The 24,114-nt window shown below is 38.9% G+C and overlaps 1 protein-coding gene across 1 annotated transcript in view; it reads right to left on the bottom strand.

Annotated features, from left to right (window-relative positions):
- Window positions 1-963: 963 nt before the first annotated feature.
- The window catches only part of PHC3 (polyhomeotic homolog 3), a 54,545-nt gene continuing 31,394 nt past the window's right edge, over window positions 964-24,114 (bottom strand). The window contains exons 7-15 of the mRNA XM_070946442.1: window positions 20,211-20,448; window positions 17,957-18,813; window positions 16,236-16,386; window positions 12,889-13,142; window positions 10,167-10,326; window positions 7,210-7,324; window positions 5,391-5,541; window positions 5,063-5,294; window positions 964-1,470 (exon numbers count right to left, since the gene is read on the bottom strand). Of these exons, the coding sequence (XP_070802543.1) occupies window positions 1,316-1,470; window positions 5,063-5,294; window positions 5,391-5,541; window positions 7,210-7,324; window positions 10,167-10,326; window positions 12,889-13,142; window positions 16,236-16,386; window positions 17,957-18,813; window positions 20,211-20,448 (2,313 nt within the window). The 3' untranslated portion in view covers window positions 964-1,315. The remainder of the gene's footprint in view (window positions 1,471-5,062; window positions 5,295-5,390; window positions 5,542-7,209; window positions 7,325-10,166; window positions 10,327-12,888; window positions 13,143-16,235; window positions 16,387-17,956; window positions 18,814-20,210; window positions 20,449-24,114) is intronic.

Genomic DNA, 24,114 nt, shown 5'->3' with positions numbered 1-24,114 from the left:
GCAGATGCAGAGGGCGAACATCTGACCACTTGCTAATAATACTTCGGTGCCATTGATTTAGGATCCTTGCAGTTTCTGCAGATAACACTGAGTTGTGAGAAAACGTTAAGAGCTGAAACCAATGTAATTTCAACCTGTGCTTCTTCCAATAACATCCCTAACAGCATTCAGGGAGGGAGGGAGGGAGGGAGGGAGGGAGGGAGGGAAGGAAGGAAGGAAGGAAGGAAGGAAGGAAGGAAGGAAGGAAGGAAGGAAGGAAGGAAGGATACAAAAGACAGATGTAAACAAAGCACAGTAGCCATTTTACTTCTTTAAAAACTACTCTATCAGAGCTGCACACTAGCATATGGATGAAGGGTGCCTCTATTCTAGGGATTGGACAGATGAGTGTCAACTCCTTTGGTCTACATGAACCAGCAGCAAAGGCAAAAAGACAGTAACATAATGCCCTCTTCAATACATAGCATCATACAAAGAGATAATGTATGTGCTTTTGTTAACCGTGCTCTGCAGCTATACTACTGCATGCATCATACTCACTCTGAAGCTCCACCCATTCATACCTCCCCATTGACTAAGGGGGAAAAAAATCTAAACATCGATGGGGGTTCTGCTTAAACTGGCAAGGAGGGCACACGTGATCTGTAAGATCAAAATTTCTACGGTAATGGTGGAAGGCTTGCAGGATTCCCAAAATATGATCCACGTTTACAGAAAAGCTTCCATGCTTAAAGGAAATGGTATCATGGTGATTGAGCTGTAGGATTAAGAGAGAAGAGAAGGTGAACTACAGGTTCTCTTCAAACCATAGGCTCAAGATTAACTGAAATCCAATGAGCACAATTAAATGCATAGCATTTTACCATAGTCAATGCTTCCACAGACTCTGTGGACTCTTCTGTTAATCCATATTTGTAAAAGCTTTCTATAAAGGAAAAAAGTGTATAGAAACACAATGTAAAACTGTAATCGAGGTTATATATTCAAAAGAAGCTTAATTCTTGTAATAGCCTTTTTTTTTTTTTTTTTTGGAATAAGCATCACCCATAACATTTTACATACACTTCTTAGAGCTTCCCACTGACTCTACCTCACTCAGGTTTTGACTAATTTTTTTTTAAAACCAGCACAGCTTATGCTTCCTGAATAGCTGGAAAGTTTTGAAAGTTCATATTAAAAATGTTCCTCCAACAGTTTTTATGTGGAAAAAAAATGCTTAGCAAAGCAAAGCAGTAATAATTGCATCAAACACTGAGATGTTGGCTTATTACTTTACAAGTCAATTTAAAACTGTGGTTTAAACCTTGGTTTTCCACTACAATTCCTTCAGAGAGTTGATCCGTGCACAGATTTTTAGTGCAGGTCCTAGCTTAATATTCATTGCACTCATGAGATGATCCTCTTTTAATAAGAGAAGAGCCTGCCCATCAATCTCTTGGGCTCGAAATTCATCAGCAATATCTTGACAACCTGCAACAAATAACAAACATTACTAAGAAAAGAAGGCATGGTTGCCTTGAAATTAGGGATTTTCCAGCTTTGTTCAGTAACTTTTTGGTACATTAAAAGGATCGTATTTATCAGAGTCTAATCTGAATTTAGTAATCGCGCTGAATTTAGTTAGTCACGTTTGCATTTTATAGAATAAATTGCATTTAATTCTCAGGGATTTCCATTCTTTTATGAACTATATAAGAGCCGTGGTGGTGCAGTGATTGGAATGTAGTACTGCAGGCTACTTCTGCTGACTGTGAGCTGCCAGCAGTTCGGCAGTTCAAATCTCACCAGCTCAAGGTTGACTCAGTCTTCCATCCTTCTGAGATTCGTAAAATGGGGACCCAGATTATTGGGGGAAATATGCTGACTCTGAAAACCGCTTAGAGAGGGCTGTAAAGCATTGTGAAGCAGTATATAAGTCTAAGTGCTATTCCTATTATTATGCTTCTATTTCTATCAGTGTAGAACTAACTTCTATTTTGAGGCTCTCCAGTTTTATTAGACTGTAATTCCTAGAATGTGCAATACATCTGTGGATGGCCAGGGCTGGGGAAGCCTCTCCTAGAATCACCCAAGAATAGAATAGAATAGAATAGAATAGAATAGAATAGAATAGAATAGAATAGAATAGAATAGAATAGAATAGAATAGAATAGAATAGAATAGAATAGAATAGAATAGAATAGAATAGAATAGAACAGAACAGAACAGAACAGAATAGAATAACAGAGCTGGAAAAGACCTTGGAGGTCTTCTAGTCCAACCCCCTGCTTAGGCAGGAAACCCTACACCACTTCAGACAAATGGTTATCCAACATCTTTTTAAAAACTTCCAATGTTGGAGCTTTCACAACTTCTGCAGGCAAGTTGTTCCACTGTTTAATTGTTCTAACTGTCAGGAAACTTCTCCTTAATTCTAAGTTGCTTCTCTCCTTGATTAGTTTCCACCCATTGCTTCTTGTCCTACCCTCAGTTGCTTTGGAAAATAGCTTGACTCCGTCTTCTTTATGGTAGCCCCTGAGATATTGGAACACTGCTATCATGTCTCCCCTAGTCCTTCTTTTCATTAGACTAGACATACTCAGTTCCTGCAACCGTTCTTCATATGTTTTAGCCTCCAGTCCCCTAATCATCTTTGTTGCTCTTCTCTGCACTCTTTCTAGAGTCTCAACATCTTTTTTACATCGTGGCAACCAAAACTGAAGGCAGTATTCCAAGTGTGACCTTACCAAGGCATTATAAAGTGGTATTAACACTTCACGTAATCTTGATTCTAGTGTTGCGTTAGATCTACAGTGATGATGTATACAGATAAAGATGCACCAGTTCTAAAATGGATTCTGTTGCATTTTAATCAATGTTGCAATCCTGATATTTTGTTCTAGTCACAACTTTTATCAACATATTTATCCAATACATGAGGAGACTGAATTTAATCTACACACTATGTTACAGGTGTGAAGTATTCTTTTTTTTTCTTCTTAACAACTGGGTAAGCAATCTGAATGTCGGCAGGGTGAAACTCTAGTATGTACAATTACACCTTTGAGAGCTTCTGAGTAATCAAGAATTCAAATTTGCTGGATGGTGAAACACTACAGGGTTGCCTTGTGCAAATGAACTCAGGGAGCTGGCTACCTTTCAAGTTTTACATTATCTTTTACGGTATTGGCTGAATGTTGATTAAGGCTAGAGTTACAATAGAACGATAAGAGTAACAAACTATTTTTTCCCGTCATAAAAACGACAGGCTTAAAGCTCTCTTGGATATCTGTTTAACGATCTTCTGAAGAGATTCTGCAGAGGACAGGAATGATATTGAAGACCTATTTTCTTACTCAAATAGTATGAACAGGCTGTCCTCTGCTTTGGAGTAACCGGGTTTTTAGTGCAGCTATTTAGGTGTTATGGGAGATAACTGTGTAACCCTCTCTAAGCAGTTTACATAGTCAGCATATGGCCCCTAACCATCTGCGTCCTCATTTTACTGACATCGGAAGGATGGAGGGCTGAATCAACCTAAAGTGGAAACTTAACTAGAGGAAGGTGGAGAAATACTGACATATGTTTGTTTATAAAGAATGCTAAGGTATCTAAACGCAAAAGAAAATAGGTCCACAATATTATAATTAAATTTATAATTTAAAGAAGGGCTGAAATAGGCAATTAGAAGTACTGTTCATCACATATTTCCTGCTGATTATCAAACTCTCTAGGTGTACCTAATATTCACTTTAAAAAAACTCAGAACCTTGTGTGCTGCAAAGAAAACCACTAACCTCAAGAACTATGTATATTTATATATAAATATAATCTATATAAATAAAAATGTAAATGTTCGTTTGTTCAAAATCTTAAATCTCCGAAAGTTCAGATTGCTTTGAAATTTTGACACAATGTTGCATTCGAATACGCACGTGTTTTTATATACCTATATTATATAGATGTCACACCTCTGACAGGTAAAAACATGCTTTTTTGAAAAACAGCACCATCTGTTGGAGTAAAAGCAACACACGCTATACTAAATATTTTACGATTCCATTTCAATGTTCACAGAGGGAAATTATTGGCACTTGGTCAAAAAATATTGTATAGCCACAAGACTGAGCCACGGCAACGCGTGGCCGGGTACAGCTAGTATATATATATATTTTCTATACTTTTTCTTTTCCTTCTTATATTCTTCTTAGCTTGTATTAGTTTTTCATCTTTGTGTTTCTAAACTTTAACAGAGTTTTGTTATTATAAATTATTATATAAAAATGAACACCCTATATTAATATGCAACCCCTTTACATGGAACACGGAGTCATTCTTTTAAAATGGTGTGGGAATACATTCCAGGATTTTTGATAGCCTTACTGTATGGCAGATGAGTTAAGACAGAATGCAGAAGATACAGACTGTCTGCCATCCTGTTATGTCACCTGTCACACATGCAAATTATTCTTGTGGAATCTGAGAAAAGAACCAGAAAAAGAGTTTTCACACACAAGCAAGTCTTCTCAAAATATTCTGAAAGTAAATTCTAGATATATCACATGCAATAGGCTGTACATCTGACATTTTCCCAATGTTTTTGCAACGAAGTATGGACCTCATATACAAGTAGTCCTCGACTTACACAATTCATTTAGTGACCGTTCAAAGTTACAACAGCACTGAAAAAAGTGACTTGTGACTGTTTTTTTTTCACACTTAACAACTGTTACAGCCTCTCCATGGTCAGATGATCAAAATGCAGATGCTTGGCAACTAACTCGTATTTATGACGGTTGCAGTGTCCCGCGGTCATGTGTTCCCCTTTTGCGACCTCCTTACAAGCAGAGTCAATGGGGAAGCCAGATTCATTTAACAACCGTGTTACTAACGTAGCAACTGCAGGGATTCACTTAACAATTGCGGCATGAAAAGTCGTAAAATGGGGCAAAATGCAACTTAACAAACATTTCACTTAGCAACAAAAATGTTGGGCTCAAAGGTGGCCGTAAGTCGAGGACTACCTGTATTTCCCTCCCTGCGAAACTGTCTTAGCAAATTGACACAGATTTCTGCTGCGTACCAGGTAACGAACGGATGAAGGCCCAGACATCTTCAACGGTCCAGCCCGATGGGACCGACGGCATGGCTGGCGACAAATCCATGTTGTCGGCTGTTTTCCGAATTCTCAGTTCCCTAAGTTCCCGCTCCCTTTCTCTCTCGCTTTGCCTTCGCAGGCGAGTGGTCATGGCAACTGGCACGCTGTCTTCTTGAGAGGCCAAGTCTTCTTCTGCAGATGGATAAGTAATTGGTAGCTGGAAAATGCAGTACAGACAAACCAGAGTATAACCATTTTCCTTTGCAACTCTTGTTAAAAGGACACCGTGGAGTTCAATTAGTATTCTACAGACCTGGCGAAGGAAGTGCTCCCTTGGAGCTCCATCAGAGCCACTGGGACGCCGCCCTCGCCGCCCAAGAGCTGGGTTATCTGGACTACGGCTCCAACGGCTGCTCTTGTCTGATGAGTATAATCCAAATTTCTTACCACAGCTCACATTATACCTAGATGCAAATGATGAAAAGGTATGCAATCATCATTATAATGCTTCTACAATGAAAACCATCAAAAATTTCAGCTGAGGTAAACAGATCGAACAATTAACCAGCGGAACGACTTGCCTCCAGAAGTTGTGAATGCTGCAACACTGGAAGTTTTTAAGAAGAGACTGGACAACCATTTGTCTGAAATGGTATAGGGTTTCCTGCCTGAACAGGGGGTTGGTCTAGAAGACCTCCAAGGTCCCTTCCAACTATTCTATTCTATTCTATTCTATTCTATTCTATTCTATTCTATTCTATTCTATTCTATTCTATTCTATTCTTCTAAAATGGGGTTAGAATTGATGGCAGAGTGCCTTTAGTCTCATCGCAAAAAAGATGTTAAGATTCAGTCACTACAACTTGTAATTCAAATAAATAATGTTTATTTCAATACTCTGGATGAAATACATACAACCATGTACACACTGGAAGTAATTTACTCACTACCTATTATTATTATGGCTTTAACTGATGTAGTCACTTCATTGCAAAATATATTCACAAATTTTAAAAAAGTAAAGATTTGATTTGAAATGTTTACATTAAGCGCTCTGTGTGTGTGTATGTGCATTTCTTTTATAGCTTGCATTTCCCCCAAAGGTTCACTGTGGCTAATACAGTGGATTTTTAATTTTATTCCTGCAATTCCCACCCATGAGATAGATTGGGATGAGAGAGTTATTGGTTCAAAAACTTGGCTGAGGACAGGCTATAAACTGTATTTCTCCATTCCTCATCTGTACTTGGTGGAGATTTATCACTTTTGATTTTTTACATACTTTAACGATTCTTCAATGATTTTTAAAATGTACCAACTGAATACTACTACAATTTAAAATGAGCGTTGTTGTTTCCCTTTAACATTGCTTAGGTTGAAAACCTATTTCCTTTTTTGTTTTAATTGCTTTTGACTTACAAAAAATAATTTTTCCAATGAACTTGATCTCTATTTTCAAAATATTATTGTTCTCTAATGTTGTTTATGGTGTTACAAGTTTCTGATTAAATACAATCTTTCTTAAAGATTTTTAAGAATCTTAAAAACCTGAAGGGACAGAAGAAGAAAACTGAAAAAAAAAAAAAATCCATTTGAAGGGACGAAAGTTTGCAAATTCACCTCAGTAAAACTTTGGAGGCAGAAACTTGATTTATAGAAAGAGAGAGAGGGAGAAAGAAAGATTAGTGAACTAGTTTATATAATGTACAACTTTTTCTTCGAGCTTATATTCCTTTGATACAAGGACAGGTATTAGTCTGTTCCAGTGTATAAATAATATTTCTGATTTCCAAGCTTGTCTTTTAAATATATATATACCCAACCATTTAATACCATATCCTTATGGATGGAACCAGCAAATCCTTTACTTAGGATCATCACAGCGAGTACCTACCCTGTTTCTCCCAAAATAAGACATCCCCTGATAATAAACCCAATCGGGCTTTTGAGCGCATGGCAATAAGGCCAAGCGCTTATTTCAGGGTTCAAAAAAATATAAAACAGGGTCTTATTTTTGGGAAAACACGGTATGTTTGGGACTCATCTGATCTAGTACATAAGAATTTGATTCCAAATCGTGCGATGTATTCATGGTTTTTACAAACTCTAAAATGATAACTAATGAAGAATACCTCTTAGCGCAGGCCATGGTGCAGAACCGTTTCGACCTCAGGAACTTGTTTGCGTACCCCATTTTCCCACAAAATTCACACTTGAGGAGATCTGTCTCCATCTCATCCAATCCCTCTAAAGGAAAGAGCAGAATAAATGAAGTTAGTTTGAACCATTCCATTGCAGCAGAAGTCTTTGAAACGCCCATGTCTTGGGGAATTGTATGCCAAAATGACCTGGTGTTTGGCAGCGACTCTGAAAAGCTAGTGGTCATGAGGAAGGCCTTTCCTCATGATTGAACCTTCCTTGATTTAAAGACAAGATTTTTTTTTTTAAACAAAGGAAAAATGAAGTAAATCAAGAACGCATCATTAGTTCTGCCAGATTAAGATCAAATTTTTAAAAATCTATCCGTGGACCAACTCACCCTAGGAACCTCATATATTATTACAATTAACCTCATTAATTGTGAATAGATTCACAAATAAAATTAGAAATTGAAAATGTTTTTCTGCAATCAAACTATATGTCCAGCCTGCCTAGTTCCAACTTCTTAAAATATCAGGGCTCACCATCAGAAATACAGGTGCTTCTGTAATACTTAGTAATACTTAGTTAATGACAGGCGTACTTAATTAATGAAACTCTAACAAGTGTTGGAACTTGCAATACCACTGAACAAGTGGTACTGACAACTGCTTCTCTAAATTCCAGCTGCTGTAACAATCCCATGATCATGTTTGAGACTTTTCTTTCCAGCTTCTCACAAGTAAAATCAATGGAGAAGAGGCAGAAGTCATGATCACATGACATCCTCAATTCAACAACTTGTGCAGTCCTCATTTAAAGATAGCAACTACTGACAACTGACATTGTTTAGCAAGGACTACCTGTAACTTCCTATTCGGTAACCAGATTCTTTTAAACTGAACACCAGAGTTTTTAATACCAAGACCATCCACATATATAGCAATAGCACTTAAACTTATATACTACTTCACAGCCCTCTCTAAGTGGTTTACAGAGTCAGCATATTGCCCCCCAACAATCTGGGTCCTCATTTTACTCACCTCAGAAGGATGGAAGGCTGAGTCAACCTTGAGCCTGGTGAGATTTGAACTGCCAAATTGCTGGCCACAGGCAGTCAGCAGAAGTAGCCTGCAGTACTGCATTCTAACCACTGCGCCATCACAGTATATGTCAGTGATGGCTAACCTTTTTGCCATCGCGTGCCAAAAGTGGGGGGAGTGCGGGGGTGTCACATGCGCGCGTGCCCACACCCATAATTCAATGTGCATGCACATGCGACCCCCCCCCCCCGTGGGGCCATTTCCGGCCTCCTGAGGGCTCCGGGGGGGTGGGTGGGAGGTGGCCGTTTTTGCCCTCCACAGGCTCCTAGAAAGCCTCTGGAGCCTGGGGAGAGCAAAAAAAGGGCCTTCCCGACCCACCCCGGAGGCCCTCCAGAGGCCAGAAACAGCCTGTTTCCTGACTTCCGGTGGGCCCAGAAAGCTGAGCTAGGGCAACACTCGCATGCCCACCGATATGGCTCCACGTGCCACCTGTGGCACGCATGCCACAGGTTCGCCATCACGGGTATATGTGATTCGATTTTACTCTCTAGTGTCTAGTACACAAAAACAGGCACATTGTGTTGTCCTGTGCATTTTGGCTTGAAATTGTATGACTTTTGAGCCTGTAAAACCATACATACTTTAGCAAATAAGAGTTCCTACATACACAGGTTTACAAGTGTCAGCATTCAAAACTCCAGTCCTGCATAGAGTTTCTGAGATCAAGGCTCATTAAAATTAAAAAAAAAAAAGATTGATAACAATATGGCTTGTCCTCCAAGTTAATAAATTTAGGACTAATGAAAGAGACATGGTATTTTCCAAGTAAATTCTTATCTTTTTTTTTTAAAAGCCCATAAACAGTATCTAATATCAATTTCCATCACTCGCACTGCTCAGTCATATGTCAATCAAACCTCTGACTTTTATATAGTGAGGAAAAAAGCCTCCAATAATAACCTGGTGTGCCAAGTTTAACTATATTATATCCCACATGCAATTTTAAAATTCAAAATATTCAAAACTTAAACCTTTAATTCACAGAATTAAAGGTAGTCCTCAACTTACAACAGTTCATTTAGTGACTGTTCAAAGTTGCAACAGCACTGAAAAGGTGACTTATGACCATTTTTCACACATACGATTGTTGCAGCATCCCCATGCTCATGTGATCAAAATTCAGATGCTTGGCAACTGACTTATATTTATGATAGTTGCATTCGTCCCAAGGCCTCTTTTGTGACCTTCTAACAAAATAAATGGGGAAGCCAGTTTTACTTAACAACCATGTTATTAACTAAACATCAACATTAAGTGATTCACTTAACAACTGTGGGAAGAAAGAGACAAATGCCTCACTTCACAACAGAAATGTTGGGCTCAATTGTGGTTGTAAGCCAAGGACTACCTGTATTCCCTGAAAGAATGAATATTGCTTGCCCATGGTAATAATAACAATACACATTTTAACCTACCGGTATAAACATTTGAATTTTCCACCTTATTCTGTGCAGTGCAAATTGCTGTATTTAAATTCACTGTTAATATTCAATAAACCTTGGATGAGCTGAAGCATTCACCAGATTACCACCAGCAGGAATTTAAAGATGGATTCAAGTGACCCATTCATGCAGCCAATGCAACTTTTATTCCCGTTTAGTTACAACAGTGCTTCCATATCTTCTTCCAGAGCTCTTAAATTAATCTAACATGAAAACCTAAAGCCAGGTACAGGGTGTTCCCTTGCAATTTTCAGCACTGACACCTTACAGTTGATTTGTAACTTCATTGCAACGAACTCTTTTAAGAATCTGGTATCTCAAAGGTGGGAAGGTGACTCTGGATGATATTTAAATCTCCTGGTAAAATAGAGGGCTAAATATTCAGATTAAGTGAAATACAAAAACCTTCAGTAATTATGTCCTCCATCTCTGTGTCTGAGGAGTTGTCTGCATGTTTGGCATTGTTCTGAAGCTCTGGTTCGACACACAGAACATTCACAACTTGCTCTTCCAACAAGAGTCTCTTTTTTGCAGGCTCGTCAATCAGAAGAGATGAACAACTTACCTGTTAAGAGAGAAAGATGAAATCATTAACCAAAAAAAGAAAAAAAAAAGAAGTTTGGTTTCTCATATCAAGTGTCTGAAGATTTCAGGGCTTTGCTGATCTTATAGTCTAGTTACTGCTACAAGGACATACAGAGCCATAGATTAGATGCTTCCGTCAATTTCAAAGATAGGCACTAGTGTAGCCGTTTGGGGTCCAGAGGCTATGGGTGAACCAACATATGGAAGAAAATGGGAAATGAAACATGGAGATATGAAGAGGAAAAATCAGATTTTTAATATGAAAAAACCTTTGTTTGAATCTTCCATTTGTGGCTTTGGAATGAGATGCCACAGAAAAACAAAAATGTCATCTTCTGAACACATTCTGAGCTACTGTTCTATTCTTTTCAGAGGAAATGGATTATTATATAACAGTATTATTATAATCCTGTTTTCCATGCACAGGAAAACAGACTGAGAAATATAACTTTTTTTTGTTATGAAAGAGAGTAACCAACTTTAGGATGAAAGGCCGTAAGTTGAAAACACACATTTATATTTACTCTGTGTGTGTGTATGTGTGTGCTGGTATTTTCCATTTGCCTTTGAATACGCAGCTCTTATGTGCAATTTTGCAAGCTGCGCTGAATGCTAACAGTACATTTAAATTTAACAATACATTTAATAATAAAGGAGTACAAATAATTGCATTTATGAAACAGAAAAGTATTGAGCCTTAGTTGTATTTAAAAACTGTCTTCAACAAAAAGGCAGAAGAGTCCATGCTTCCTGCCCAATGGAAAATGTCACCTTACTTCTACCCTGATGGCTTATCTTCTTTGAGAAGCAACCTACCCTTGGGAAAGAACTGTTTTCACTCAAAAAGACAATGGGAAGGACAAACAAAAATCAAGACAAGGAATCACACTTCTCAACCATACACTGATTAATCCTCAACTACGGATCTTGTCTCTCTTGAACCCCTGCCCCCAGCATAAGTATTTTTTTTTAAAAAAAATCCAAACAAAAATAACTTAAAACAAATCAGTTTTAAATATAGTTTAAATGTAACTTTAAAGAGACATTGTTTTGTTTTTTAAAATCCCCAATCCAAAATTATTGATGGATTGATCCCTGACATCTATGTTCAGGTTATGCTTTTTCCTTCCCAGAATCAACGTGGTTTACAGAGATTTGCAGGGAGCAAATACAATCATTACTAAGACTTACCGGTCCATCAGAATTTTATTTATCAAATATATTTAGCTACCCAGTTCACCAGAAGTGACTCTGGTGAGAATGCTGTTGATGCTGGTCATTTTGCTTTTATGCTTACTCTTGATAACACTCAACATGTATTTTATGATTAACTTACAAAATTTGGTGGGTAGGAACATGAACCTTTGAGGCAGAGATTGTAGGAAGAGTCTCTGGTGGCAAATATTCTCAAAGCATCTGGCCCACCTTTTCCAACCAACTGGTGACCTTCTACCGCTGCACCATAGAGAGTACTTTAACTTACTGTACCTGTGTATGGTTTGCCAATTGCACAGTGGCAGATAGGACAGCACTCCAGAGGGTCAATGTTTTTTTTAATTTTTTTTTTAAATTTGATTTATATGCCGCCCTTCTCCGGAGACTCAGGGCGGCTTACAATGCGTTAAGCAATAGCCTTCATACTTTTGTATATTTATACAAAATCAGCTTATTGCCCCCACAAACTGGGTCCTCATTTAACCTACCTTAGAAAGGATGGAAGGCTGAGTCAACCTTGAGCCTGGTAAGATTCGAACCTGCAGAAATTGCAGGCAGCTGTGTTAATTACAGGGTGCATTAAACCACTGTACTACCAAGGCTCTTTTACTCTTTTCACTGTACTACCAAGGCACTGTACTACCAAGGCTCTGTTATTGCCCAGAGGATCACTGGTTGCCCTCTCCCCTCCTTGGAAGAACTTTATAGCTCCCGCTGCCTTAAGAAAGTTCAAAAAATTCTTAACGATCCATCTCATCCTGGGTACCCTTTTTTTTTGAACTATTACCATCTGGCAGATGGTACAGGATAATAAAAACAAGGACAAATAGGCTGAAAAACAGCTTCTACCCCAGGGCAGTAACTATATTGAATTCTACGGTATAGTGCAATATTAATGCAATATCGGGTTTTCAATTTCAATTATACAGAATGTGAAGGATGTGTTGGTGTTTTTATTTTTATAGTTATAATGTACACTGAAGATGGCATTTAATTTTGTTGTACGATGTGCAATGACAATAAAGTAAACTAAACTAAACTAAACAACAAATTTTACTAAAAGGCATACATTTTTGTGAGTTGTCTGATTCTTTCCGGCAGAGATAATTCTGATTGCAGTCACCAAAGTTCAGAACATTGCTGGGCAGAAAACTTAAACTTCACTGACTTCATGACGAACAGACAATTACTAATAAGACAGTTAGTCTAAATTATTCAGAATAACAAAGATTAAAGAAACAGAAGCCCCAAATAACCACAGCACATTGCCTTTTAAAAGGAAAATATCACACATACAAGGTGCAACGATGTATTTTTTTACACTTACAGGAAATGGTTCTAAACCCTCTTGGATCACAAAGCCCTCAATGACATGAGTCAGGATTTGTGGTTTAACGATAGCCTGTGGAAGTTTGTTTTCTATACTAGGGTTTCTATTGGACACTGATGCGCTGTTAGTCCTTGTTGCAATTGCTGGGAGCAAAAGAGGTGGCTGTGGAATAGAGGCATGTGAAGGGTCTGATGGTGATTTAATTACAGATGCGCTGACTGATGAGGCCATTGAAGAATGTCCCTCTTGTTCTGGAAGAAAAGTAATGTATGTATTTTTAAATAACTCAAATATCTTCATAATTATAGAAAGCAATACTTTTATTCATAACTTGGCTACTACAGAAGTCTCTTCCAATATTTATTGCATCAACTGACATGGACCTTTGGAAAATGAAGCAGAACTGGGGACCATATAGAACTTTCACACATTAATTTCTTCTGGAGCAGGCGGACTATGGTTCTACTTGGGCTTTGCTGCCCTCATGAGATTGATCGTATCTCCAGATTCCTCCTGCTCCAGCAAATTTATTTACTCATTGGCAGCCACCCCTAGATTTCTGGACGGCTCTACTTCTGCAAGACCCAATGCCTAAATTAGACTTCTTTTGACTTATCAAGGCTCTGGTTTTGGACTAAAAGAACTCTATGGTTGTTGGGGCTTTGCAAAAGAAGTCTTCAACAAATCAGAAAACCATCAGTGGCTTCAAGATTGACAAGCTAGTAAAGGAGAGGCCACTGGATAAAGAGCAGAATGGTTTAATCCTCTTTCTTCTAGTAATCTCAGTTGTAACAAGGCTCCCCTTGTGAATATATTCTTGACAATGTCCAGCCTACCACCAAAACTCTGCATACAGCCCATGTGGACAATATCCCACCACCAATGTTCTATCTTTGAAAGCATCCATTCCTGCTTGCTTTTATGAAAACGCACAAGGAATAACTCAAGTAGCACTTTTATCTACTGCTCTTCTGAGATTTGCAGACATCTTAAGTGAAACAATTTGCGGCTCAACCATGCTCTGTTAACCTGCATGGCTGTTAGCTTTTTTCCTCCCTGTAACTTAATTATTCCTTGTGTTGCATTCTAAGACAACAGCTCTTGCCTTTCTTTCCTCTGACATTTCTCTCAATAAAGGAGAATATTTGTAGCTCAGGGCTGAAATGAGGAGTCCTTGGTGATCTCTGAGCTTGTTTGTTTTCTTGCAGATGTTTCATTACCCAAACTAGGTAACATCATCAGTGCTTTTGTCTGAATGTTACCTAGTTTCGGTAATGAAATGCCTGCAAAAAAACAACCAAGCTAGCACCAGGGGCCCCTCTGATATCTCTTCAAGTATATGAAGAGATCCACTGTGTCCCCTTTTAGTCTTCTCTTCTCAAATCTGACCATTCCCGGTCCCTTTTCTTTTTCTCTCTTCATAGGACTTCATTTCTAGCTCTCTGGTTAGCCCACCTTTCTCTGATGCTGTTCTAATTTGCCTGAATCCTGCTTCAATTTTAATGTTATGTAATTGTAATCTTGTGCAATAATGGAAGATTACTTAGCTAACCAAATGAATCAGTGGACTAAAATGGGGGTTGAAATGCAATGTTCATTGTGGGAATTTAGCATGCAATGACGAACACAATATAGACACAATATATTTTTTTATCAATTACCGACACCTGGCTTGCAGAGGATCACAGAGTTTTGTAGCTCTAGAAAGTTTGGAAGTTTCGGTTTCCTAATAGTTCTCTTTCACCAGATAGGGAAAAACCCACCTCAGGCAATATATATAGTCTCATTATTTTCTCTAATTCCTATAGCTCAGCAACACCCTACTGTCAGTTACTGGGGGCTTTATGTTGTCTTCTCTGTCAGGCTTGCCTCTTACTAGTTTCTTCACCTGATTATATGGATGTTGGGATTCCTTGCCAGTGACAGCTTTGGAAGACATATTAGGCCAGAAGCTTCCATGCTGCCACCTTCTCATGTGTGGGAAAGTAGGAGGGGGGATTTAGTAGAGGGGTTGTCTTTAGAAATAATAGCATTCTTCCTGTCTGTCAAGGTCAGGGCAATCCTGCATCTGGAGAAGGAGTGGTCGGAGTGCTGAGTCGAGATGGGACGGACATTGATTGGAGCATGTGATCGACTGAGGAGTGAGGGGATGGTTTTGGGGGTTTTGATTTACTGAGGGAAAACCCGGACCTTTCAGATTCAGGTTTTTCCAGATGTGCCAGTTTACCTATTCTAGTAAACAGAACTTTGGAAAATGCTTGCTTCCACGTCTTTACTCGGAGTTGGGGTTTTCTGGAACGCTGACAGTCAGCTCTGTAGCCCCCATATACTTGTTCCCACAATACAACTAGCTCTCTCCATTGCCTCCAATATTTTTGAGCTGCAAAACTACAAGCCCGAAAAGGAGAAGGTTTATTTTAAGCCCTAAGCCTGAGGTGCCAAGATCAAGAGAGATCAGTTTGATGATATTCCTCCTCTTCTTTCTGCCTTGCACCAAGGATGACTTTATGTTCTTAAGACAAGGCAATCCAATCCAATCTATGAGCTTCCACATTCTTGCTTTCAATTTACAACAACAAAGCAACAACCCTGACTTTCAAAATGCCTTCAGCATTACTGCACAGCCCTTAAACCTTAAAGGTGATATGTCTATGGAGATGCTCAGTCATCCAGGTCATGGTTGTCCCCAAGGTGCTTTTTTCAAGTGGCAACTGGACTTTCTGGTTTTTCGTTTTGCTTCTCATCCAAGAAGCTTCTTCAGCTCTGACTGGATGGTGGGGAATGGAAAGATTTATACTCCTTGCAGACAGCTGGTCATTTCTGTTCTTTTAGCAGGTTGTTAAGGCCACCTGGAGGTTTATCTAAATCATAAGGGTCACCTGAGTGGTGCAAATTGGTGTGGAGCCTTCTTGGAACTGTGGAAAGGACCGTGTTAAAGAGGCCATCTATGTCAAAATTGAACAGAGTAGGAGGGATACAACATCATCTGTCTCCAATCTACAACACAGCCCTTTCAACAGTTCCAAGAAGGCCCCACACCCGTTTGCACCACTCAGGTGACCCCAATGACATACATAAACCTCCAGGTGACCTTATCGACCCACTAAAAGGATGCAAATGACCAGCTGTCTGCAAGGACTATAAATCCTTCCATTCTCCGCTATCTAGTCAGAGCTGAAGAAGCTTCTTGGATGAGAGGCGAAACATCTTCAAAGAAAAACCAAAGAGTCCAGTTGCCTGTTGAAAAAAAGCACCTTTGGGACTTACAGGTGATACCATGAAACAAGAAATCCGAACCAGAAACTGGGCTCAGTTAAAATACCACAATGTGTTCTTTTTCTCACCTGGAAAAGCGTCTTCATAAGAAAGCTCTTCTTGGCTTCTTAAAGTGATAGCTGGTGGTGACAGCGTTGGTGGGGTGGGAGTCCTAGCCATACGAGCAACATCTGAGTCCTCAGGCATCTCATCTTCACAGATATCTTCCTCCTGGTAAAGCTGCATTGAACAAAGTAACCCACTTTAGAGTCAAGCTTTGTGGGTATTTTGTCAACAATTTGAAAAATTATTACAATGTAAATGCAACTACTGTCAATTTATTATTAAAATCAATTCTCAAGAAATGTATTAAATTTTTAAAGGCAAAACCTTAAAAACAGATTAGATAGCAGGCTGAATCAAATTATTAAACAATCAAATTATTATTTACAAAAGAACATATATATATATATACCGTTTCCCCAAAAATAAGACATCCCCTGATAATAAGCCCAATTGGGCTTTTGACCGCATGCACTAAAATAAGCCTCCCCCTGAAAATAAGCCCTCCCCAAAAATATTGAAATGTAGAGCTAGAAATCAGGTAAGATGACAAGAGGAGCTTCATCTTGCTTCACGCGCCTCAAAATAAGACCTCCCCAAAAATAAGGCCAAGCGCTTATTCCAGGGCTCAAAAAAATATAAAACAGGGTCTTATTTTTGGGGAAACACAGTATGTATATGTATGTATATTATATATGTATATGTATATATACATATATATGTTTTCGTAGATTTTCACGGGTAGAGGTATGTAAGTTTTGGTGTATTCGGGTCTTTTCCTATGTAAGATTGAGAGTATCTTGGCGACGTTTCGACGAGTGAGATCTCGTCGAAACATCGCCAAGATACTCTCAATCTTACACGGGAAAAGAGCCGAATACACCAAAACATGCATACATATATATGCATATACTGCATATGTATATGTATGTGTGTAGACACACATATACAAACATACATATATACATACATACATACATACACCAGGAAGAAATTAATTTAGAAGATGTTTTTGCTGTAAACCTGTCTTGCCTAAACATATTTCTTGGGATAAACAAATTAATCAGAAATCTGATGCTTTTTAAAATTAGCTACTTTAAGTGGAATTATTCTGAGAACCTGGTTTAGGAGATGAAGAAGCATATATTGCAAATCATGGAGCAAGCATGCAGTTTTCAAAAAGATGGAGAATACGGAATATAAACACATTATTTCTGTAAAGAGAAAATGCCTAAAACTACAATATGTTAAATTTGAAATTGGGAATCATCCCTGATAAAATCCATTGACATTTTAGGAAGGAAACATGGACAAAATAAATTATGACATCATCAACTACCTCTCAAACAAGTCAGTCCTTACCAAGTTTTATTAGAGCTTTGCAAAGCATTAGTAAGGGAGCATTGCCAAGCACCCTGGGGCAGGTAAAGCCCCTCTCCTTCGAGCATTAAAATAGCTACTCTCTTCAGAATGCTCAGCACAGCTAAAACAATTACCATGAGCTTTCTGAAAGACACAGTCATTTTAATGCTCCGAGGAATGGATTTGCTTCTCCTATACAAAATGCTCTACTTAGGTCTGCCTTCAACAGCTCTGCACAATCCATATTACAACAGTGCTTACATTGCTTCAAAATTCTGCTTCCTCAGCAGGAACCTAATGCTAATAAATATTTCAGATAGCTTTTACTTGTCCATCTTTCACATAGTTTTAAAACTCAAAAGGAAGTCATTCACCAGAGGCTTACCACTGGGGTTTCAATAGGTACTGCTTGTTGTACCTGGAGGTTTACTGCAACTGTTTGGGGAGGTGGAAGAGTCTGAAGTGGCAGCTGGACCAAAGCTTCAGCAGCGGGAAGCTCCTCTTCAGAAACTAAGGTATTTTGTACCAACACCTGATCTTGGGACAAAAGTTCAGGCTGGACTTGCAAAGACGGAACAGGAGGAAGGCTCATCTGTTGAGGGTGGGCTGGAGTTGATGACAGCTGTGGAGAGGTTGCAAGTGGAGCTGGCGCTGGGTGCAAAGTTGGGTACGGTTGATGAGATGATGGCGATGACATCTGTTGGCTGGGGGACAGCATGGAAGGGCGGTCTGCTGGGCCCCCATGGACTACCGGGGAAGGGGACAACTGGGGAGGATGAGCGGCGGACTGTGAGGTCGATTCCGTTGAACTCTCGTCAGCTTGCACCGAGTTATGTTCGGACTGGTGCGCCGACGATGTCAGTGGATGGGACTGAATAAGAGTCTGGGGGTGGATAATTATACTGGGGGACTGGCTGGGTGAAATAGGTGGCGGTGGAGATACTACAACGGATTGTTGTGGGGATGGGGATGGGGTTGGAGAAAGTGGAGGAGGGTGGACATGGACAGGAGTACAGTGCTGGGATGGGGTAATGGCGGGATCTGGAGTCAGAGGATGGCCCTGAAGTGGGGCACAGTGCTGGGACGGAGTGGCTTCGTGGCTGGGAGGCAGCTGGAGTGTGATTGGTTGGACTTGCTGCTGCTGAAAGATTAGCTGATGGTGAGAGAGCTTGGAAGGTGGTGAGTGGAGAGAGGGGTGCTGATGTTTTAACAGGGAATGAGGTTGCATCGGAGAATATGAGGCTACACAATAAAAATGGGAAGATTTACAATTAATATTTATTTTAAGAGCACATAAAGCCATTAAAATATGCTTATTTTCAGATAAATAACAATATTTGTAGGTAGGTTTACCTACTGTTTGCTGCTTAATATCCATTACATTTAATATGATACTTGAATTTCACAAAGCCTTAAGAGAAAGACATTTGTGATCATGTACAATTAAACTTATGGTAAATTTGTATAAATTAATCCCCAAGATGTTTTGATTTGGTTTTTAAAAAAATAATTTTAGAAATCTTTAACATGAACAGCTTTATCTAAGGATTTATACAACTGAATTTCTATGAAAAAAAACACATTCAAAGCAAGAGAAAAAATCTTATACCTTAACTGATTTAGAATAGATGTCTCACTTTGAACTTTAACAGCAATAACTAAATAAATCCCACTTTATCCTTATTTTATTAAACAATAAAAGAAAGCAATGAGTACGATTTTCTGGATTATTGGATCCAATGCAAGGAAAATATATGTACTGGATTATTTATGCTGCCTAATCTCTACAAGTAATTCAAGGATAGCAATAGCAATAGCAATAGCACTTAGACTTATATACTGCTTCACAGTGCTTTACAGCCGTCTCTAAGCAGTTTACAGAGTCAGCATATTGCCCCCAACAATCTGGATCCTCATTTTACCGACCTCGGAAATATGGAAGACTGAGTCAACCTTGAGCCTGGTGAGATTTGAACTGCCAAATTGCAGTCAGCCGGCAGTCAGCAGAAGTAGCCTGCAGTACTGCACTCTAACCACTGCGCCACCGTGGCTCATAGTTTTCAGCTAGAACTCTGCATCTAACATTTGATGCCTACTGATTTCTGAATTTACTGAATTCTGTACTGAAGTACTAAATTTCTAATAAGTTCCACTAGTTCTATTAAGTGGCAAAACCTTTTCAAATGTTTACACACAGGGGATTCATTTCTTTTCTTTCTTAGCTTTTTTTAATAAATTAAAATATTGTATATGCTGACTTCCCATATCTAATTATTCAGGAACTGATTTCTTCTTTGGAAAAATGTGATCAATGCGCCTAATATCATAGCTATCTAGTCAATAACAACATCTGGGATACAGGAGAGACAGAGAAAAGAGCAGAGACTTCAGCTCCCTTAGTCCAAGGGCTTCACATGAAATAAGTTCCCACCAATGAAGAGCATCCTTTAGTTCCGTAGAGATTCAGGTTTTGTAGCCTAGCCGACATATTATTGGATGCAAACCAACTGACATAATAATGCCTACAGATCAAGGGTTTTTGGTACTTGGTGACTGAGGTGGCAACAAATGGACAAATATTTAAACAAAAGTCTTAACTATAAAAGAGCATCCTTAAAAATGTAATTGGGTTGTCTTACCTGGTGCCATTAACTGATGAATACTTGATGTACGGGTAACAGCTGGATTTCGAGGCTCAGCATTTGGGCTGTCTCCCTTCCTTTTGCTTTCTAGATCCGAATGGCTGGCTTTGGCACCGGTTACAGATTTGCTAGGACACACAGCTAATGTCTGGGGTTGACTAGAGCTTTTGGGCGTTCCATTTTGAGAAGTAGACAATACACCCAGCTTCTGACTCCGCAAAGTCAAATTCTGGACCTATATATATATAACAAAGGGCAAATAAATATTTTTAAAGGTATATTTTCGTGTAAATACATGCATTCTCTAGGGCTGTGCCTGTACTGAGGAACATCAATCCCTCACAGAGATTTAGATGGTTTTCCTTCTTTTAGCTTTTAGACTTAGACATAGAATAACTTTATTGTCACTTTGATTGTACACTAATTGGCATACATTAAAATGAAATTTCATTGCATACCGCTCTCAAAGGGTCATCACCTCCCATATACACTACTTTTCACTTTTTGTAAGTTTTAAGTACTGGCAGTCATTTAGGCTAGGAAGTTAGGTGAGTTTTGTTGTGATGGGTTTTGTTTTGTTTTGAGGGTTATTGTTTTAATCTGGGCATCATGGGGAACATATTGTTAAATGTATTTAATCTTTGTACGCTTCCCAGAGTTGCTGTTGTGAGATGGGAAGCTCTATAAATGGTTTAAATACACAGACACACACTACCGTGTTTCCCCCAAAATAAGACCCTGTCTTATATTTTTTTCAACCCTGAAATAAGAGCTTGGCCTTATTTTCAGGGGGGTCTTATTATTTTGGGGCCCATGGAGCAAGATGGTCTCCTTTTGCCATCTTACCTGATTTCCAGCTCTGCGTTTAAATATTTTTGGGGAGGGCTTATTTTCAGGGGAGAAGCTTATTTTAGCGCATGCGCTCAAAATCCCGATTGGGCTTATTATCAGGGGATGTCTTATTTTGGGGGAAACGGTATATTATTTTTTTTTCTAATATTGAAGAAATTTGGCTATTTTTAATACATGACAGAAAAACAAACCAGGATCAAGTTTCACAATAACAAGAATTTAATATGCACCATGTCAGTGATATGCCAAACATTGAAAATAACAAAAGCATTGTTTTAACTGAGAAAAAGAATATAGTCTAAATTAAACTGAGAAGCCTTGCATTGGCAGCGAAGAATAGATTTCAAATACAGGTAGTTCTCAAGTTATGACCAGAATTGAGCCCAAAATTTATGTTGCTAAGTGAAACATTTGTGAAGCGAGTTTGCCCCATTTTACGACTTTTCTTGCTGCAGTTGTTAAGTGAATCATTGCCTTTGTTAAGTTAGTAACATGTTGTTAAGTGAATCTGGTTTCCCCATTGACTTTGCTTGTCAGAAGTCGCAAGAGATGATCACGTGACCTTGTGTTCTTTCCCCGTCCCACACGCACACACACCCACAGACGTCCAAGAGTTAAAGACCAAACCAGCCGACAAAATCCTTTTCCTTATGATAACGGAACTTGGCAGCAACCTAGTGGCTGCCTGTCAAGAGTTTATTACTTACAACGGAAAGAGATAACTTCTCTCCGCTTCTGGTACATCAAAGTAAAATGTTCAATAATTACAGAGTAAATCAAGTCCAAAGATAATCCAGCAAAGACTATAGCAAAAGTCCGGCAATGCAGAATGGCGTGGAAGCTTTCAGCTTTGTTCGTCACAAGGCTTGACTGGCCACCACGCTCCCTTTTATACCCTGTGGGGTATGGTCCAGTGACTCAGCCTAATCTCGGGCACGCCTTTTCTTCTGTTGCGCGTGCTTATCTCTGCGACGCTGGTGTGGATCCAGCCAAGACTCATTACTCTCATCATTGTCCACCTGTGGCTGCGTGGACATGCTTGGCCCCGGCCCTATCTCTTGCCCTTTGGCGGACACCGAAGGCATTGCCAAAGAGGAGGGTCCTGGAGAGGGAGGCCTTGCCAACTCCTCTCCTTCACTCTTGGAGTCCTCTCCTGCCGATGACAGAGGCTCAGGTAACGGAGCCACAACACCTTGGGACATGGCAACCGTCATAAATATGAACCAATTGTCAAGCATCTGATTTTTGATCACGTGACCCTGGGGATGCTGTGACGGTCATAAGTGTGAAAAATGGTCATAAGTTACTTTTTTCAGTGCTGTTGGAACTTCGAACAGTCACTGAATGAACTGATGTAAGTCGAGGTATGCCTGTAGTTTGGGAACTTCTTGGCTCACTGGAAGAGCTAATGGTAGCAAGGAAGAACAAAAGTTCCCTCATGAACTGTTCCAATCAGGCAGTTTGAAGTGGCCCATAGACAGGGCAATCTCTGAATAGGCTTGTTTTGAGACTGGATAACTTCCAAACCAAAATATTGTGTAATGGAAACTTTTGCATATTCCCTACTTGGTAATTCTCTGTGTCATGTTTACAAGAGGGTTTTTTTAATTATTATTTTTTGGAAAAAACTCCCAGTTGTTTTCCTCAAGACTTCGTCAGGGTTAATAGATCAAGCTGCAGAAGTGACCTAAACACTGCCTAGTCACTCCATTGGCGCCACTCATCTCTCTCCACATTTGTCAAAATCTCCTAAATTTAAAGTTATCTCAAAAGAGCTTAATACATTTTCAGTGTTTTCGCTATTATTTGCAGGGTATTGAAATTCGTCCCCCCAAAAAAGGCAAACCAATAAACAGAGAGCAAACTCCACTTCCTTCTAGAACTGAAAATGTTACCTATATGGGGAATGAAATGCCTGTAAGCAAATAACCAAGGACTCCACAAACTATTTTCTTCATTTTAAAACATTAAACTTATTTTAAAAAGCTCCTTTCTGCCTTTCAGATTTGTATTTTGAAGTGACTGTTGCCTTGGTGCCATTGGCTATATGTTATCTAATGCAGACCCATGTAGATGTGTTCCTGAAACTAATTTGGTTTAGGTCAAAATCTTGTTTATTCATTTATTTAATTATAATAAATTACTTAAAAACTTCAGACAACAATCCCCATTCAGAAAAAAAGTAAGATTCTTCCACATTGAGATTACAGCTAGGGTTTGTTTGTACTTTTAATAATATTTGCCAGGGACACTGTCTAATCTGATGGCTTCGGGATTTCCAAATATTCCAAATATTGAACAGGTGACTCTTTATTTTTGAGAGTAGCTACAACCTATTATGGTATATAGTGCAACTTTCTATGAAGCAGTATAATTAAATTAGGCCTGATACTGTAGTTGACTAATTCGACTTACTTTAATACAGGCAGTGAAGGATAACCACATTTTTGGAAGGGGAAGGGGTGGCTACTCTTGCCAGTATTGAACTTCTGATGTTAGGAAGTTTTTCAATGTAAATTTGCTTTCTTCTAACTTAATCTTATATGGTCTTGACCTCCATGTATTTGAAAATGTTGTCCCACCATAATCTTTTCTTAAGGCTAAATATATCCAGTTCCTTTGCGTTTAAATTCCTGGCTACTATTTTCAGCTTACTGCTATATTCTATATTGTATCATTTTTGTCTTTCTTCTGGAATGTTAGTGATCTCGTCCCCTTTTGGATCATCTACAAATATGATAAGCTTTTTTTTTTTTTTTTACCTCTTTGTCCAAATCTTTAATTAAAATAGTGAGGAATACTGCCCCCACGGTCCAACTACGTTGCCATTTGATACTGAACTTCAGTTTGATTAGAAATCATCGATAAAAACTTTTGAGTACCATTTTTCAAATATTATGTCTAATCCAGTGATCAGACATAATATTATCCAGACCCTATTTAACTAATTGCTAATCATTACATATCCTATGTCAAAATATATTCTATTTAGCATCCCCCACAATTTGTACTGGATCAAAAAATGAAATGAGTTGAGTTTTTGACAAAT

Source organism: Pituophis catenifer, unplaced genomic scaffold, assembly GCF_029215685.1.
Source record: "Pituophis catenifer annectens isolate HBS135680 unplaced genomic scaffold, rPitCat1.0.hap2 SCAF_6, whole genome shotgun sequence".
NCBI classification, from domain to species: domain Eukaryota; kingdom Metazoa; phylum Chordata; class Lepidosauria; order Squamata; family Colubridae; genus Pituophis; species Pituophis catenifer.
Note: the sequence above shows the minus strand (reverse complement) of the source record. Positions and strands in the feature narration are given on the sequence as shown.